We start from the raw sequence: 15,889 nt of genomic DNA, 5'->3' as shown, positions 1-15,889 counted from the left end.
ATCGAAATCCTATTATGTTACTATTAAAATAATGGACCTTATTAAAGTAGTGACCATTAATGTACATAATGGGTCGGGTTAGATGCAACAATAAGACCTTGTAGCCCATTTTTGGATGTGTCTAATCCTAAATTCGCTGTGTTACAAAAATTGCGTCAACTTCACTACAAAAGTTTTATAATAATTCTTTATGAAACTAACTTTTTTTTTTTATTAATTTCTTCCGTGAGGAGGTAGAATCCATTAATTTTTATTAATCATTTTAAAATAAATTAAAATATTTAGATGAAAAATAAATATTCAAAACAACAGAAGAATTATTTTTTTCCTAATAAACAATGAACTATATGTAAAAATGACCAGTAATGCACTAATATGTGTCCATTATAAAACTCAAAACTTGAACTTCATTGAGTTTTTTTATTTTAATTTGAATTTATAAAAGTATTTGAATTATTTAAATTTAATTTAAATAAACTCGTTTATTGTCATTTTAAATGCGAAATACAAAACTCAATTCAAATTTAAAGTTGTTTTATAATTCAATTTCCATTACAATTACTTCACTAGTAACTTAACTTATTTGGACGATTGAGGTTACCTATTTATTTACAAAAAAGAGTATTTATTATCTAATATAATATTTTTTTTCTAAATCTTACTTTGTATTTACTATTTGAATTAAAAACAAATAAAATGATGCGGGAATGAGATGTTTTTTTTCGAATCTTTTAAATTTCATTTATGAAAGTTTGAACTTTTGGCACAATATTAACATTTTAATATAAATCATTATATTGTTATGTGATGATAGTTTGAATTTGAAAAGATTCGGTGCACCTCTAAACGAAAGGATTAGGAGTCGTTGAATCCAACGAACTTGACATGCAATAATTAATTTACAAATCCAATTTGAATATTTTGATTAAACATTTGGAATAAAAAAATGATTTGATTCAGACAACCAAAAAAACCTCGAAACAATCAAAAAAGAAAAACCGGTCGTCCCCAATAGAAACCTGATCCAAAACCGACAAAATCCGCCGATTGACTCCGGATTCTCTCTTTGTTGTTTTTTTTAATATTGATTTTGATAATTCGAGAACAAACAAAAACCCAATGTAAATCGTATGTCCACGCTTGGCTTTGACTAAGATCCAATATAATACTATTGCCAACACGGCTAGAGCGATTTGAAAGTGATAAATTAGAAATAATAATAATAATAATATAGGAAGTAAATAATAGCATTATCGATTTCAAGAAGAAACTTTTTGTAAAGATATGTTAAGATTGAAGTAAAATGAGGTAAAATATTTCTAAATCAAATATTACAATGTGATTTTTTAAAAAAATTAATTAATATTTATATATATCAAATGTTATAATATTATTAAATAAATAATTAAGGGTTTTGATTAAAAAAAGAGGGTGTTCTTTTTTTTTTTGGGCCAAGAACATGGAATGAATCTGCTGTCGTTTTGAGTTTTGACTAGAAAACAAAGGAAAAAGCTATTTCGGTAGTTTGGGACCCAATGCATCTTTGTCAACTAGGGAAGCAATCACACTCATTCTCGAAATTTCCACCGGCCAAGCCTCCCCTGCCTGCTATTTTATTTTCTTCTTCTTCTTCTTCTTCTTATTTTCTCTGTTTTAAAATTGTTTCAATTTATTTGCTTTGGAAAAACTAGTAGGAATGTGTGGGGGAGGAGTGAGGAGATAGCATAATGAAAATAATAAATAATAATTGATGGGTGGAGGGGTCATTCCCTCTTTTATAAATGTTTCTTCTGTTTGATACGCCGCGTGGCGTGGGTCCATTTCAAAAGGAGTTTTGGGTTTGAAGCATAAGCATCATATTCAACAATTCCCAATTCATTTATCTCCATAAACGGAAAATATTTATCATTCCCATTTCACCCTACACTTTAACAAGCCTTTTGCCCCTTAAGGTGCGAATTTTCTTTCATTCCACCGAGGACAATGTAGTGAATTGGGTCGATTTGTCCTGTTTTTGTGTTAGATAATTTGTCAGTAATGTTTGTATTTTAGTTTTTTACTATCTCATAACAAAGAGCAAACAAGTTGTTGATATTTAAACACACAAAATATTTATTTAAAAAGACTTTTAATTTTTTATTTTTACATATTTACAAAATAACATTTTATAATTAAATGATAATGAGTGCATCCAATATAAATTTTTAAAAAAATTATTTTCATTTTAATATAACATTATATGATTAATATGATGGTTTTTACTAAATTGACAAAGGATTTTATTTTTAAATAGTAATCTTAAGTTTAAAAAGTGTCAAACAATTGTTAGTAGAAATGAAAATAATAATTAATATGATGATTTATAGTGAATTAATGAAGATGCTTTCTTAAATATAATTTTAAATCTTTAGCAAGTGGTGATAATTTTTAGTAAATTAGTTTCTATGTCACCTGATTTAACAAGTTAGTTGCTTTTTTATTTTTTAAAATTTTAATTATAGTATTGACAAATCTATGGAATGTTGGATACATAACCGGATTATAAAAATAAATAAATGATTCTTAATTATTGTAATTAAGTTTATTTTTTATTTGAAATTAATTTTTAATTTTTTTCAACTTAATATGACACCATTTAGAAAAAATATAATAAAAATTTTGAATTCAAATAACTATTTTTTTAATAAAAGTGATTCAATAGAATTAAAAAACTCTTATGCAAATATGGATAAATCCTAATATTATTAATTTATCATTACAATTAAAAATAATAAGCAATAAAAATTATTCAAAATAATAATTTTAAAATATCATAAATCAAGATATCTATTTTTACCAACAAAAAAATTTACATGTATTTTGATTTTTTATATTATAAATATTAAGAATTAAATGCACATATATAATAATATATATATATATTTGACATAAGAAATGAAAAATAAAATTTAATAGGTAATTAAAAGCAATGAGACAATGGACAGGGTCAATCTGAGGATCCGGTGAATTAAAAACATTAGATACTGTCGAATTTCTTACCATTGTCTTTGACGAAAACAAAAACTAAACATAAAAAAGGAAAGAGGAAGTCGTCAGTCCACAGAGGGCGGCTTTTTCTTTCTCTTCTCCTCTTCTTTTTGCCTTCCCTTTTCAAAAAGCAGGACAACAACCCAAAAAAAAAAAAAAGTCCTGCATATTCTCTTTATTTTTCATCATTAACTATTTGTATTAATTTCTTCAGATAATTCAAAACCTTTCCTTCCATTTCAACCTAGCTGATCCGACAATCTCATTTTGCTATTCCATTTTTCCCTTTTCTTTTTTCTTTTTCACATATTTTTCATGATCTGTAAGTTCCAATTCTCCCTTTTTTTCCCTTCATTGTTTACTTTTCCCTTTTTCTTTTCCCTTAAATTAGGGTTTCCTTAACCAAACACTATCTGTTTTTATTTTCTTTTCTTATGCCTCCTGCATTGCATGTTTGTCTTGTGGTATTTTATTTTGTTTAGACGTTAGAGAATTTTCTGATAGTTTTCTGATTTTGATCTATACTTCATTTTTTAATTTTTTTGTTCATATTAGCAAAAATTGAGTGAAAACATTGTTTTATTTTATTTCTGCTTAGCGTACCTAACTACAAATTATCTGATTCAAATTGTTTTTTTTTTTTTTTGAGTTAGATGTTTGGTAACTAATTTACTTAATTAATATACCTAATTGAAGTGCTTAGGTTGGTTAATACTGACCCACATTTTGGTTTAAGCTGCTTACAGTTTTTTTTTTTTTTGTATTTAAATAATTAATTCTTTTATTCTAACTTAAAATCCTTTTTCAGCACCCGAAAAATAAACCCCCTCTTTTTGGTGATCTGACAGAGTTTAGTTTCAGAACAATGACGAGGGTAAGTCGAGAATTTGGTGATACTATGCAAAAGGAAGCAGTTCCAGCAGTATCAGCTGATGTAATATTTGCGTCTAGTCGGTTCCCCAATTACAAAATTGGGGCCAATAATCAGATTCTGGATGCCAAAGAAGATCCTAAAGTTTTGTCCATGAAGGAGGTTGTTGCGCGTGAGACCGCGCTGTTACTGGAGCAGCAGAAACGCCTCTCTGTTCGTGACCTTGCTAGTAAATTCGAGAAGGGCTTAGCTGCTGCTGCTAAGTTGTCTGAAGAGGTCAAATTCATTTGAAGTTCATTTATTTATGCGTTGCGGTTTTTTTAGAAAGATTGCTAAAGACATTTCTTTAAATTCCCTAAAATTAGATTGGCTTATTTAGCCTTATGAAGAATCCTAGGAATTGAAGATAGTTTGATGCAAACTACTTATAAGTTATAAGTTGCTTTTTATTTTAATTTGATATTAAAAGGTTAGCAGCAGTAGCCCAGTTATGTGAGTAAGTGGCATTCAGATCAATTGAATAGTAATTTTTTCATTATGGTTTGTTATCATTTTGTTTATGCATCTTGGAGGAGAATTACTGGATTGAAGAAATAGGTTGGGTTAGTGAGTAGTCTGTTCATGCGAATGATTCTTCTATTTTTCTCTGTTGTTTCTGTTCGCAATTGAGAAGCATCACGACTATTATTAATTTGTAACCAATACGGATTGTCTTGTAAACAAATTTTAAGCTAGTCATTTATTGGATTCAGGCTAGACTCAGAGAGGCAGCTTCACTGGAGAAACATGTCCTTTTGAAGAAGCTTAGAGATGCCCTGGAATCTTTAAAAGGACGTGTGGCTGGAAGAAACAAGGATGATGTAGCGGAAGCTATTGCCATGGTTAGCGCTCTACATTTTGCTTCTACCATTGAATTTATTACCTACAACAGTGATATGCCAGACCTATTTAGTATAGTTTTGAAAGTAAAATGCTATTTAAAATGCATTGCTAGGGTTTTACTTTAATAAAACTTTTCTATTAATCTTGGTGCATAGAGAACTAATTTTCACGGTGAAGGATGAGGAGAAAATGTATGCCGTAACTTTAAGGGCATGATTGCCTATTGTTGCCTCAGTTGGCACTTTTAGGTGCATGGATGTTATTATTGTTGTGTCAATTGTTCCATACTGTAATCATTGGTAAAGTGCTAGGGAAGCAGTTTAATTTGCCCTTAAATATGATATGCTGTATACATCCCTGCCTTCTAGTAAGGAAGGATTTGGTTTTAGAAATAGCATGGCATGTTGGTCTTCTGCCTTATGTAATAATATTGTAAGTCTTATTGTTATCATTTATAGCATGGTTAGTTATGAAGCCAACTTTTCTGGGAGAAAACTGTTCATTTTGTTTGAATATATTAGCCTTGAGAATGTCTTTCCCCCAGCTTTTGGGTGGAAAAGAAATGGATAAAGAGAAAAAACAAAAGGAAAAAAAATCCGTCAATGATGTTTCTTTTGATCCCTGGGTTATATCTTTTCTCCTTTGCAGTGTTTCATCTAGAATTATCTATCTGGATTCTTGGTTAATGTATATTGCCTGCTAACTTTCAAGTGAGGCAATAATAACATTTGAATTATGGTTGCTTCCCCAGGTGGAAGCTTTGGCAGTTCAACTGACTCAAAGAGAAGGAGAGTTGATTCAAGAAAAGGCAGAAGTGAAGAAACTAGCAAATTTCCTTAAGCAGGTAATATAACTTATGATTAATGCTGGATGATGTGTCATCCCTTTTTCTGGATTTCACAATAAGTTTGTTTGGTGATGTATATTTGTAGCATCAATATATCTGAAAATGCTGAACAATTAAATGCATTATAGGTTATATATACATGTGGTGCTTCCATAAGTGTGTTTTTGGTTTGAGATTTACTGTAATAGCTTATACATTGTTTTGATTAACATTTAGAAAGTCCGAATGTATTATCTTCACTGAGCCAGTGATTTTTTACAGTCTTTTCTCCTGAGCTTTTAGAATTTCTTGTTAAGGTACCTTTACAGATTATTTTGGCTGAATAGGAAGGGGGCCTTTTGGTCAGTTATTATTTTCAGTGGAAGAATGCCTTTTTCTTTATTGAAGTAGTGATGTTTTGGCTGGGGTGACGTAGGTTATGGTTTTCTGAAGTTCCCTTGTATATTTTGGAATTGCAGTGTGAGGATATTCTAGTAATGTTTTGAATAAGAAAATAGTTGAGGAACGGTTGTCTTTCTTTTTCTAATCATAGTAAAATTTGATCATTTTAAAAGTGCGGCATTATTTTAGAGCACTTGTTTTTATGACACCTGCCAGAACTTTAATCTTTTTTCTCCTCCTTTTAAATTTGTATATTCACTGATATGATGGTGGTATAAATGCTCAGTTTGCTGCTTTCTTATTATACTGGCCAGACTTTTATTTTCCTTGCCTGCTTTTTCCTAATTATTAAGCCTCATATAGGCAAGGGATGAAAGGACTTACTTTCTTGGTTCTAAAATGTTTATGTTTCTAATAAGTAATACCTCACAATCCCTCGTTATCAAATCTGTTTTCTAGGGAAGGCTGGGGTTTGATTCTTTTTTTCAGAAACAATTTTTCATTCTCAAAACCTAAAGTTTTTCCTATGGCAACAGTTTTAAATAGAATTGTTCTCAGGCCACCCCATGCTCTCAAAAATGTTTTTATCTGTTTTCACATGCTTTCATTTTAGTTTTTCAGTTTAAGCTATTCAAATGTAGTTATACCTGAGAATAAAGGCGCCTAACTAGATCCTGTTTTGTTTCGAAAATTTGTTTTAAGAATGAAAGACAGAAAAGAAAACCAAACATTCACTGACCCTGAACAACCTGTAGCATTTTAAAAGGAAGGCTACTCTGATAATTTACTGGGAGTAATCTAGCTATGTTGGGCCTGGATCCTTAAATTATTTGCTTGATTAATATTTTTGTTCTTTTTCTCTACTTTGAAGCCTAGAGTATACTAATATCTATGTTACTACTTTACTTTTGCATATTTGTGTCTTTCAAAGGCTTCTGAAGATGCAAAGAAACTTGTTGATGAGGAAAGAGCTTTTGCTCGTGTTGAAATTGAGAGTGCAAGAGCAGCAGTTCAGAGAGTGGAAGAGGCCCTTCAGGAACATGAACAAATGTCTCGAGCTTCAGGCAAACAGGTTTTTGTTTTTTCTGTATTCTGTTTATTGACTTTCAGAGTTTTGTTTTGGGAAATTGCATTGTTGACAATCTACCAGCTAAATGCATCTAGCTTTATATTGATATTCTCTCTCTTTCCACATTGCATTAACTGTGAAAAATACTTAATGCTTAGACATAACTTAATTTTACTATTAATTTTTCTATACAAATTTCATATGTATACTGTTCCTCTGTGAGGCTCTCATGTTCACCATAGCAGTTTCTACTTTCTACATTTTTATTGTGGCAATTTTATCTACATTTTTTTTATTTTTTTCTTTGAGAAAAATTATTTTGCTTGGATTTTAGGACCTGGAAGAATTAATGAAGGAGGTTCAAGAGGCAAGACGGATCAAAATGCTGCACCAACCAAGCAAGGTTTATCTCTGATCTGCTATTTGAATTTTTTTTTTCATCATAAGTACAAAAATATTCCTGTAAATTATTTTAAGTCCCTGATAGGCTTATAGCATGCTGCTGTCTCTATTTTCTTATCCATGAAAATTGGTTTGTTTTCTTACATGATGCAAGTTGGATGTTTTGGGAATTCATGATCTATTAGCCTGAAAAGCTCATAATCTTATATTAACTGCTAGGAAGTTAGCATATTTTTGCTCCAATTGTATTTTTTAAAGACATACAACAATATTTTTGGAGTAGTTTCACCATCTCTCTGGAGGTCAGAATGGTTTACAGGGGTTGATGTGATTTTCTGTTCAGTCCCTGTTGCGTAACTCTAATCTTTTGAGGTATATTATAGCTTAAGAGTTAAGTCTGTTAATTCTTATTTTTTTAAGGGGAAAAATCTATCTGTAAAGATGAAAAGAAATAAATTACAAGTGAAAATAGCACTAAATACAAGATGAAGTTGTTTGTTAGAATGTGCATGGTTGATGCATATCTCTTTTTATCTTTTAAATATAATTCAAATGTGTGCTTGTCTGGGCTATGCTAGTGTACTTATATTATTTGAGGTTTTTGTTGTTGCTGCTCTTACTGTTCTTATTTAAAGATCTGATTACCGAAAGTAAGTCTTAATGTGATGTGATTCCCTCTTCCTGTTCAAATGAAGCAATAAAAGAAAAAAGAAATGGACTTGTGTAACGAACACCATTCTTCTCAAGAAAAAAAAAGGGCAAGTCTGGCTTTTAAAGATATGATCACCAGAAAGCAAGCTTAATATGGCCATGGCCCCCTCTTCCTCCTCTCCAAACAAAAAAAATAAAAGAAAAAGGAAATGGACTTGCTAGTGATGAATATTGTTCTTCTGAACATGAAAATGACTGCTAGAATACCCTCTTTCTTCTGTGGCATTCCTCCACAGCTAGGGTGAGGAAACAATGGAGTTGGATGCATAGTTTTAAATGATGCAATTTGACTTGATCATGTATATTGGAGTCCTACTTTCTAGGGAGAGCAGATTCTCAGGATACCGTTTGGGTCTATATTAATAAAAGTATTAGGTTGAAATGTTGTGTTTTTAAGTTTCCTGTTTGGTCTCTTGCATAGAGTTTTGTAATTTAATAATGGCTTGTTTTTGGCTCCAAAATGAATCAAGCAATGGATGGGCTTGTTTAATATTGAGGTTGTTTGCACAAAAACGCAAATCTTAGCAAGTCTGTTATGTTAATATATGCTTCTACATCGTCTAAAGTATGTATGCTTTTGCAGCATGACAATTTGCAGTTGAAACAGTAGATGAGTTCAACTAATATCCATTTGCAGGTCATGGACATGGAACATGAACTTCGAGCATTAAGGATTCAACTTGCAGAGAAGTCTAAGCATTCCATACTGCTTCAAAAGGAGGTTTGGCTTTCACCTTTTAGTTCTGTAGATTTTATTAATAAGTTTCTTTCAGCCATTCTTGTTGCGATAGCTGAATTAATGTTCATAGATTTTTAGCATCTTCTTGGATTTTCCAAAGATTCTTTGTACAATGTTGAGCTACAAATTTTTACATTTCTTTTCCCTTTCCATTCAATTTTGCATATTGGTATTTAATTTGTTGTGGGAATATTGTTTGAAATTGAAAAGTGAGCAAAGTCTATGCATTTTTGGGATAATGCATGGATCTGTAATTCTTGTCGTTTCAATATATTGAGGGCTTCATATGTTTGGGTTCTGATGCATATTTCAAATATTTGAACCAATTTTAGTTAGGGATTTGCTAAAGGGTGCCCTTAGGGCACCTGTTAAGGAGCTTTAATGCACTACTAATTGCCACCAATTTTCTTGGTCAAAAGGAGAGTTACATGAAGGCTAACGGTTCTCCTTAAAAGCTTTATACCTTTTCTTACTTTCTCCATAATACCCTTAAGCATTTTTTCCTCTTTTGTGTCTGTCACTTTTCCAGCTTAAAAAGCTAAGCTGCAAAAAGACTGAAATAACCTTTTTACGCATTGTGTCTATTCCCTCTTAAAATGACACATCATTCACATTTTGCTGATTTCCTATTTCTTTGCTCCTTGGGTAGTTCAATTACTTTTAAAGTGGTCTACCATAACAATGGAAAAAAAAATTCTCTTCTTTTAATTATCAATTTGATCTTTCTAATTGAGAAACCATATCTTTTTGCAAACTTTTGATAGAAAACTAAGCTTATTCTTCACTAAGAAAGCATTGGTCAACAAAAGGTTCAAGCTTTTCATCAATTTGTCCATTTTTTTATATTCCTATAGGAAGCTCTAGACCTTCATTAGGTGATGATATGACTTCAATAAGTTTTGGTGACTTTTTTAAACCAAATTCTCTTTCTTCAAAATTTTCATGATATTTTTTGTCATTGGGAAATTCATTAAAGTCAAAACTTTTTACTTTTGTACTTTGAGACATTTCTTCATTCATATGAGATTAACTACTATTAAAAAAGAAAGAAAATTGTTCTAACAATGTTAAACATGTAAGAAGAATTATATAGCAAATTATTCTAACACATAATAACATCCTTGCAAACAACAAATAAAATTATATTTCTAGGAATAGTTATGTTAAACATGTTAAAAAAAAAAAAGATTCAGAAGATAAAATATAAAATAAAGAGAAAGTGTTACCCTTTAAGCAATTTGGTTTACTTTAAAAATCATATTCACTGAATATGTAATGCCAATAACATTTGGAGAAGAAGCAGGTAAGATGGTATATACACGAAGGTCTGAATATTTTGTACTATACTAAAGTATATAGAGGCTATATGAGTATCTCCATCTTTACTACTGGCTCTTTGGAGTGTCTTTCTGGGAGGGAGGTATATGCTTGAAAAGTCTATTGCACTCTTTTTGCGGCTTAGCTTTTTTGGTTGGAAAAGTGAAAGAGATATAAACAATAGGAAAAGATGCTAAAGGGTATTATGGAGAATTTTCCTTAGTATTACATGTTTAACATTGTTAGAATAATTTTTTTTTCTTTCCTAATGGTAGTTCAATCTCGAATGAAGGAGAAATGTCTCAAGTACAAAAGGAAAAAGTTTTGACTCTAAATGAATTTCCCAATGATGAAAAATATTTTGAAAATTTTGAATGAAGAGAATTTGATTTGAATGAGTCTCCAAAAATTATTGAAGTCACATAATCACTTAATGAAGCTCTAGATATTCCTATAGGAATAGAAGAAAATGGACAAGTTGATTAAAATTTAATAGAGATCGAGCTTGAACTTTTTGTTAGCCGATGCTTTCTTAGTGAATACGAGGTTTTTGTTTTCTATCAAAATTTTGCAGAGAGATGTGGTTTCACAATTGGAAAAGATTGAATTGATAAAAAAACATGGAGAAGTTAAAAGAGAGATTGTTTTTGCTATCGTTTTGGTAAACCACCTTTGAAGGTAATTGAACTATCCAAGGAGCAAAGAAATAGGAAATCAGCAAAATGTGAATGGGCATGCCTTTTTGGGAGGGAAGGGACGCGATGCTTGAAAAGGCTATTTCAGTCCTTCTGCAGCATAGCTTTTTTGGCTAGAAAAGTGGAATATACAAAAATAGAAAGAGATGCTTAAGGGAATTATGGAGATAGTAAGAAAAGGTAATAAGTCTTTAAGGAGAATGATTAGCTTTCATTCAATTTCTTTTACCAAGAAAATTGGTGGCAGTTGGTAGTGCATTAAAACTCCTTAGGGCACCCGTTAGCAAAACTCTTTTATTTATTTCATTTCAAATATGCAAGGAGAAATAGTACATACTGAGTGCCATTTCTTTTTCTAGTTTGCAGTGGTATACTGGTATTCTTTCTGAAGGATTTTCAATTTAACTGCTCTGATACTTTCTTCGCATAGGCATTTGTTTGGATATGCACTGCTGCATATTAGTATAGTTCTATTGTTTGTGTTGATCAGCGACTTCTTTAACCTTTTGCTTTCCTTAACTGATTTTTGCAGCTAGCAAGAAGCAAGAGAGTTGAGGAAAATTTATCTCATTTATATGAATTAGATGGTGCTGAAACTTTGGGTTCATATTTTCGGATTAAACCTTGCTCTGATTTTGCTCCGGAACTTTCCAGATGTTCAATTCAGTGGTATCGTATTTCATCTGAAGGTGGCAAAAAGGAGCTTATATCAGGTAAGATAGGCATTGATTCTATCCTCTTTATGTTTAAGATTAGGTGGTGGTTGGTAAACCGGGTTTCTTGATGTAAGAAAATATTAATGTCATAACACGCAGATTAGCATTTGTATTTGCTTTCTTATGCTGATTCTTGTTAGTTAATATGTTTAAATCATGATTATTCCCATCAAGCAGTATTTCATTACTTGTCAGCCCATTGTTGGTTAACACTTCCTTTGCCTTAAAGCTAAACATCATTGTGGCTGTAGATAAATATAATTTTGTTAGTTTGTTAATTAAGGTTGGAGGTTAAGCATGCAAAATGTTTATTGCCCATGTTCAAGTATCCCATTAAGTTGTCTGAAATGCAAATGTTATCAAATGGAATAGCATGTTAATTTATGAGGTTAAGCATGCAAAATGTGTATTACTCATGTTCAAGTATCCCATTAAGTGGTCTGAAATGCAAATATTATTAAATGGGATAGCATGTTAATTTATGATATTGAAAATTTAATAGTCGTCATATTCAAATCAATTGAATTGGTCCCCCTAATACAGTAACTGTGAACTTTCAAAGATTATGCTTACATTGTCCATTCAGCCCATGGATTCTATATATTTACGGTAAACACAATTTAATATATGTGTGTGTTTTCCTGGCAGGCAATATAGTTATAGCTGCTTTAAATTTTACTTTTTTTTTCTTTGTTTTAAAGTAAACAGAAGTTAGCTATGATCGCTAATTCTGTGCTACTTTTTAGTTCAAATCATTTAGGCACTGGGTTTCTATTGCTTAATAAATTTAGCTAGATTTAATTCAGGGCTAGATCCTTTCTGCCTTTTAGAGTTTAGGGTCAGGATAGCTATATAGAGAATTTGATTACAAAGTCATTGTTTAGACATTATCTATGTTCATGTGATGTTTTATTGATATTTGCATTAATGACTTAGCGTTCATATATACTTCTCACATAAATGAGTCTTGTGAGAACCATAGTATATTTAAAAAAGATTTTATAATGTGGCTGTTTTTGAACAGCTTAGGATCCAATTTTGATGAAAGTTTTGAATCTACAGCTTGAAGTTTGCCAAGTTTTTCCAATGCCTTTAACTCCATGACTAGTTAGATGCTAGAAAAGAAGCACACTTAAAGTGTTGTTAGATCAACATGTTAGTGATCTGAGACCTATTAAAAATTATGGGCTTTTGACCTTGTTTTTCTATTGAATAATTGTAGCTTGAACTCTTATCTGAAGATTTGTTTTCTAAGTGAACTACCTTAAGAGGTTCATGCTTGGCATAAACATTTGTAGTAAAAGTATCACAGAACATTTAAGTTGAAATATTTTAGGAATATGGTGGATAATTTAAGAAGAGAGAAGCACCAATGCAGGGTTTGCTTATCCTCTTTTTCCTGGAAAATTTGAATGAACTCAGCTAAACTTGGTATAAGTGGCATGTTTTAGAGGTAAGCAGACTAAACAGTTGAACATACGGGATTCATTATACTGAAACAGTGTGTTAACTGATTACTACGGTACAGCCAATTATAGGAGAAAGAAACTATGGTATGGATGAATTGACTAATAAGTTAAAGACAATGTTACTTGGCATTGATGAAGTAGACACACTTCTTTTTCTCTGGCATATTTTCTTTGGCAGGCTAGTTTTGGTTAAAAGTAGTTATTTGTAACCAAAAAAGAAAAAGGCTACTAGGAAATGAAATAAGCATTATTCAGTCAAGATGCTAATACTTGACTCTTGTGAGCAACAAAATATTCTCTTTCCTTTTGGGATCTGATTTTGTTCATCTGCCTTGCTTTTTCCAGGCGCTAGCAAATCAGTTTATGCTCCAGAGCCTTTTGATGTTGGTCGAATTCTGCAGGCTGAGATTATTTATGATGGCCAGAAAATCATTTTGAAAACTACTGGTGCTATTGATCCAGGTTTGCTATGCTGATGTTTTTATGCCTATTTTTTATTTACTTATGAATTTTTGAAATTTCTATTTCTCATTATTTATTGAAATTTTATCACCTTTGTTTTTTTGTTTGTGAGGGCAGCTGCTGGTTTGGGAAACTATGTGGAGGCACTTGTGCGGAAACATGATGTTGAATTCAATGTATGTTGTCCTACGTCCAAAAATTCACCTATATATGGCTAATTGAACATTTTTATGTTTGGTAAAACTTATAATTCAGAGCAGAGAATACTAAGTTTCCACTCTGACTTGACTTTTCTTTGTAATTAAGATGTGATGCGATTTCAATCTCATTAACGGTGGTTGCATAGGGAAATGATTTCTTCTCTGTTTATTTTCTAGATCTGGATGTCGCAACGTTCTATGAGTAGTCTCTTATCTTGTTGCTGCTCATTAGGCCATTGAAGATCTTAAATTTTTCCCTTATCCTTGCTAGAATCTTAACAATACATGTACCAAGCAGAACTTCCTGTTAGCATTTTTCTGATGCAAATGTTTGTTGCTTGGTTACCAATAAACTTGAACTTGCTTGCTGTTACCCTACTGCTCCTTGATCAAATGGGCACTACAATCTTGCTAGCACTCGTTTCATACATGTCTGACAGCACCTGGTTTTGGTCAAAAAGTTAAATGCTCAATAGGTTTTAAAGCTGTGTAGGACATGTTTGATTGACTTATTTTCGTCTCATGAATGTTTTACTGGGTTGAGATGCAGTTGGAAACGTTGAGAATATATTGTATCTGCTACTTATTTCTTCGTTTTGGCTTCTAATATATCCCTGTACACATGGATGGCTAATAAGTTTCTAGTATCTTCTATAATGGTTTTAACCACTTATTTCTTTTTATTGGCTTCTAATATTATATTATTACTCATTATTTTGTAGGTGGTTGTTACCCAGATGAATGCTGCAGATCATCCATCAGAATCTATTCATGTACTACATGTGGGAAAGATGAGGATGAAACTTTGCAAAGGAAAGACGGCAATTGCTAAAGAATATTATTCCACCGTAATGCAGGTATTAGGGCATGCAAAGTTTCTCATTAATGAAAAGTGCTTTGATGTTTTCTAATGGTAAAAGGGGGAAAAGAGGAATTTTGTGGATTTTGACTAGTTTTGCGTATATCCTGCACATTTTTTCCTTTTTGGCATTTCTTTTATCTGATATTGTTTTAGAAGAATTTGTACAAACTAAGCACTGAAAGAAGGAAAGGGAAAGGGCATAGAATGAGGTCTGCGTGCGAACATGTGGATAATGCTCTCTCTCATACTTCTAAGAATCACACATTTATTTAAATAATAACAGATTGATATTGAACATGGTATTTCTGATATATCCAATGTGTTTACTGTCTTGGGTTGGTTATTTCTTATACTTTGTGATTATGGTTTAGCTGTGTGGAGTTAGAGGAGGTGGAAATGCTGCTGCCCAGGCATTGTTTTGGCAAGCAAAGAAAGGGCTTTCAGTTGTATTAGCATTTGAATCAGAGAGAGAAAGAAATGCAGCCATTATGCTTGCCAGGAGATTTGCTTTTGACTGCAATGTAAGTGTTTGTCCAAATTCTGCTTGTATACACCCAATATATATGAGCAGAAACCTTGGAAGTTTTCTCTTCTTTCACTGTTTTTCCCTCTGTTGAATGATTTTGTTTTTCTGCAAATGCCAGATCATGCTGGCCGGCCCGGACGACAGAGCTTCTTTAGAGACCTAATAGAACTCCTTAGGATTCTGTTTTGCTAATTGTAATTATGTTGAGTTGTTATCATATATCATGTATCATAAGTTTGTAATAGTAGGGCATGACACTGTTTGATTCTGTATTGGGTTTCCAATTCCACCAATTTTTTTTTTTTTTTTTATGGTTAGTTTGCCTTTCACTTTCCATTATCCTGTCCAACACCAAGGCATTGTTTTTTGTCTGCCTTTTGTATTAATGTAACATTTTCAGACATACATTTGGGGGATTTCGGGAGCTGTCTTATATTTGTTGAATGGCTTATGCATAGCGACAGATGTGTGAGTGATGATTTTGTAATTTGATATAAGCCAATCAACTCGGTTTTCCTTTGAAATTTTCCATAAGAGTTTATTCCCTGCTTCTTATGTGCCATTGGTATCATCCAAACTCATTCTGAGAGTTGGTAGTCATAAAATATTTGTAGGCCTGCTCCTCTTGATGTTGCACTATCATGATTCTATGTTAGGAACCATGTATTCGTTCAAATCCTAAGCATTGTATTCATTAAGTAATATAAAAAGCA

The 15,889-nt window shown here is 31.7% G+C and overlaps 1 protein-coding gene across 3 annotated transcripts; it reads left to right on the top strand.

Moving 5' to 3' along the window:
* Window positions 1–3,055: 3,055 nt before the first annotated feature.
* On the top strand, window positions 3,056–15,700 carry SCAB1 (plectin-like protein). 3 transcript variants are annotated; one of them, XM_007015293.3, is made up of 13 exons: window positions 3,056–3,349; window positions 3,889–4,174; window positions 4,651–4,779; window positions 5,532–5,624; window positions 6,940–7,080; window positions 7,412–7,480; window positions 8,828–8,911; window positions 11,474–11,654; window positions 13,472–13,588; window positions 13,706–13,764; window positions 14,511–14,645; window positions 15,022–15,171; window positions 15,295–15,700. In XM_007015293.3, the coding sequence occupies exons 2-13, from the start codon at window positions 3,893–3,895 to the stop codon at window positions 15,337–15,339; spliced, it is 1,485 nt and encodes a 494-aa protein (XP_007015355.3). In that variant the 5' UTR covers window positions 3,056–3,349; window positions 3,889–3,892; the 3' UTR covers window positions 15,340–15,700. The 3 variants fall into 3 exon arrangements, with proteins under 3 accessions (XP_007015355.3, XP_007015354.3, XP_007015356.3); XM_007015292.3 differs by having other exon boundaries at window positions 3,876–4,174; XM_007015294.3 differs by having other exon boundaries at window positions 3,836–4,174.
* The last annotated feature ends 189 nt before the right edge of the window (window positions 15,701–15,889 follow it).

Source organism: Theobroma cacao, chromosome 9, assembly GCF_053813885.1.
Source record: "Theobroma cacao isolate CCN51 chromosome 9, ASM5381388v1, whole genome shotgun sequence".
In the NCBI taxonomy this organism is placed as follows: domain Eukaryota; kingdom Viridiplantae; phylum Streptophyta; class Magnoliopsida; order Malvales; family Malvaceae; genus Theobroma; species Theobroma cacao.
Note: the sequence above shows the minus strand (reverse complement) of the source record. Positions and strands in the feature narration are given on the sequence as shown.

Coding starts and splice junctions, on each gene's coding strand:
- SCAB1 (XM_007015293.3), top strand. CDS start 3,893: ATGACGAGGGTAAGTCGAGAATTTGGTGATACTATGCAAAAGGAAGCA. Junction 8,912..11,473: donor CCATACTGCTTCAAAAGGAG/GTTTGGCTTTCA, acceptor TGATTTTTGCAG/CTAGCAAGAAGCAAGAGAGT. Junction 14,646..15,021: donor ATTATTCCACCGTAATGCAG/GTATTAGGGCAT, acceptor ATTATGGTTTAG/CTGTGTGGAGTTAGAGGAGG.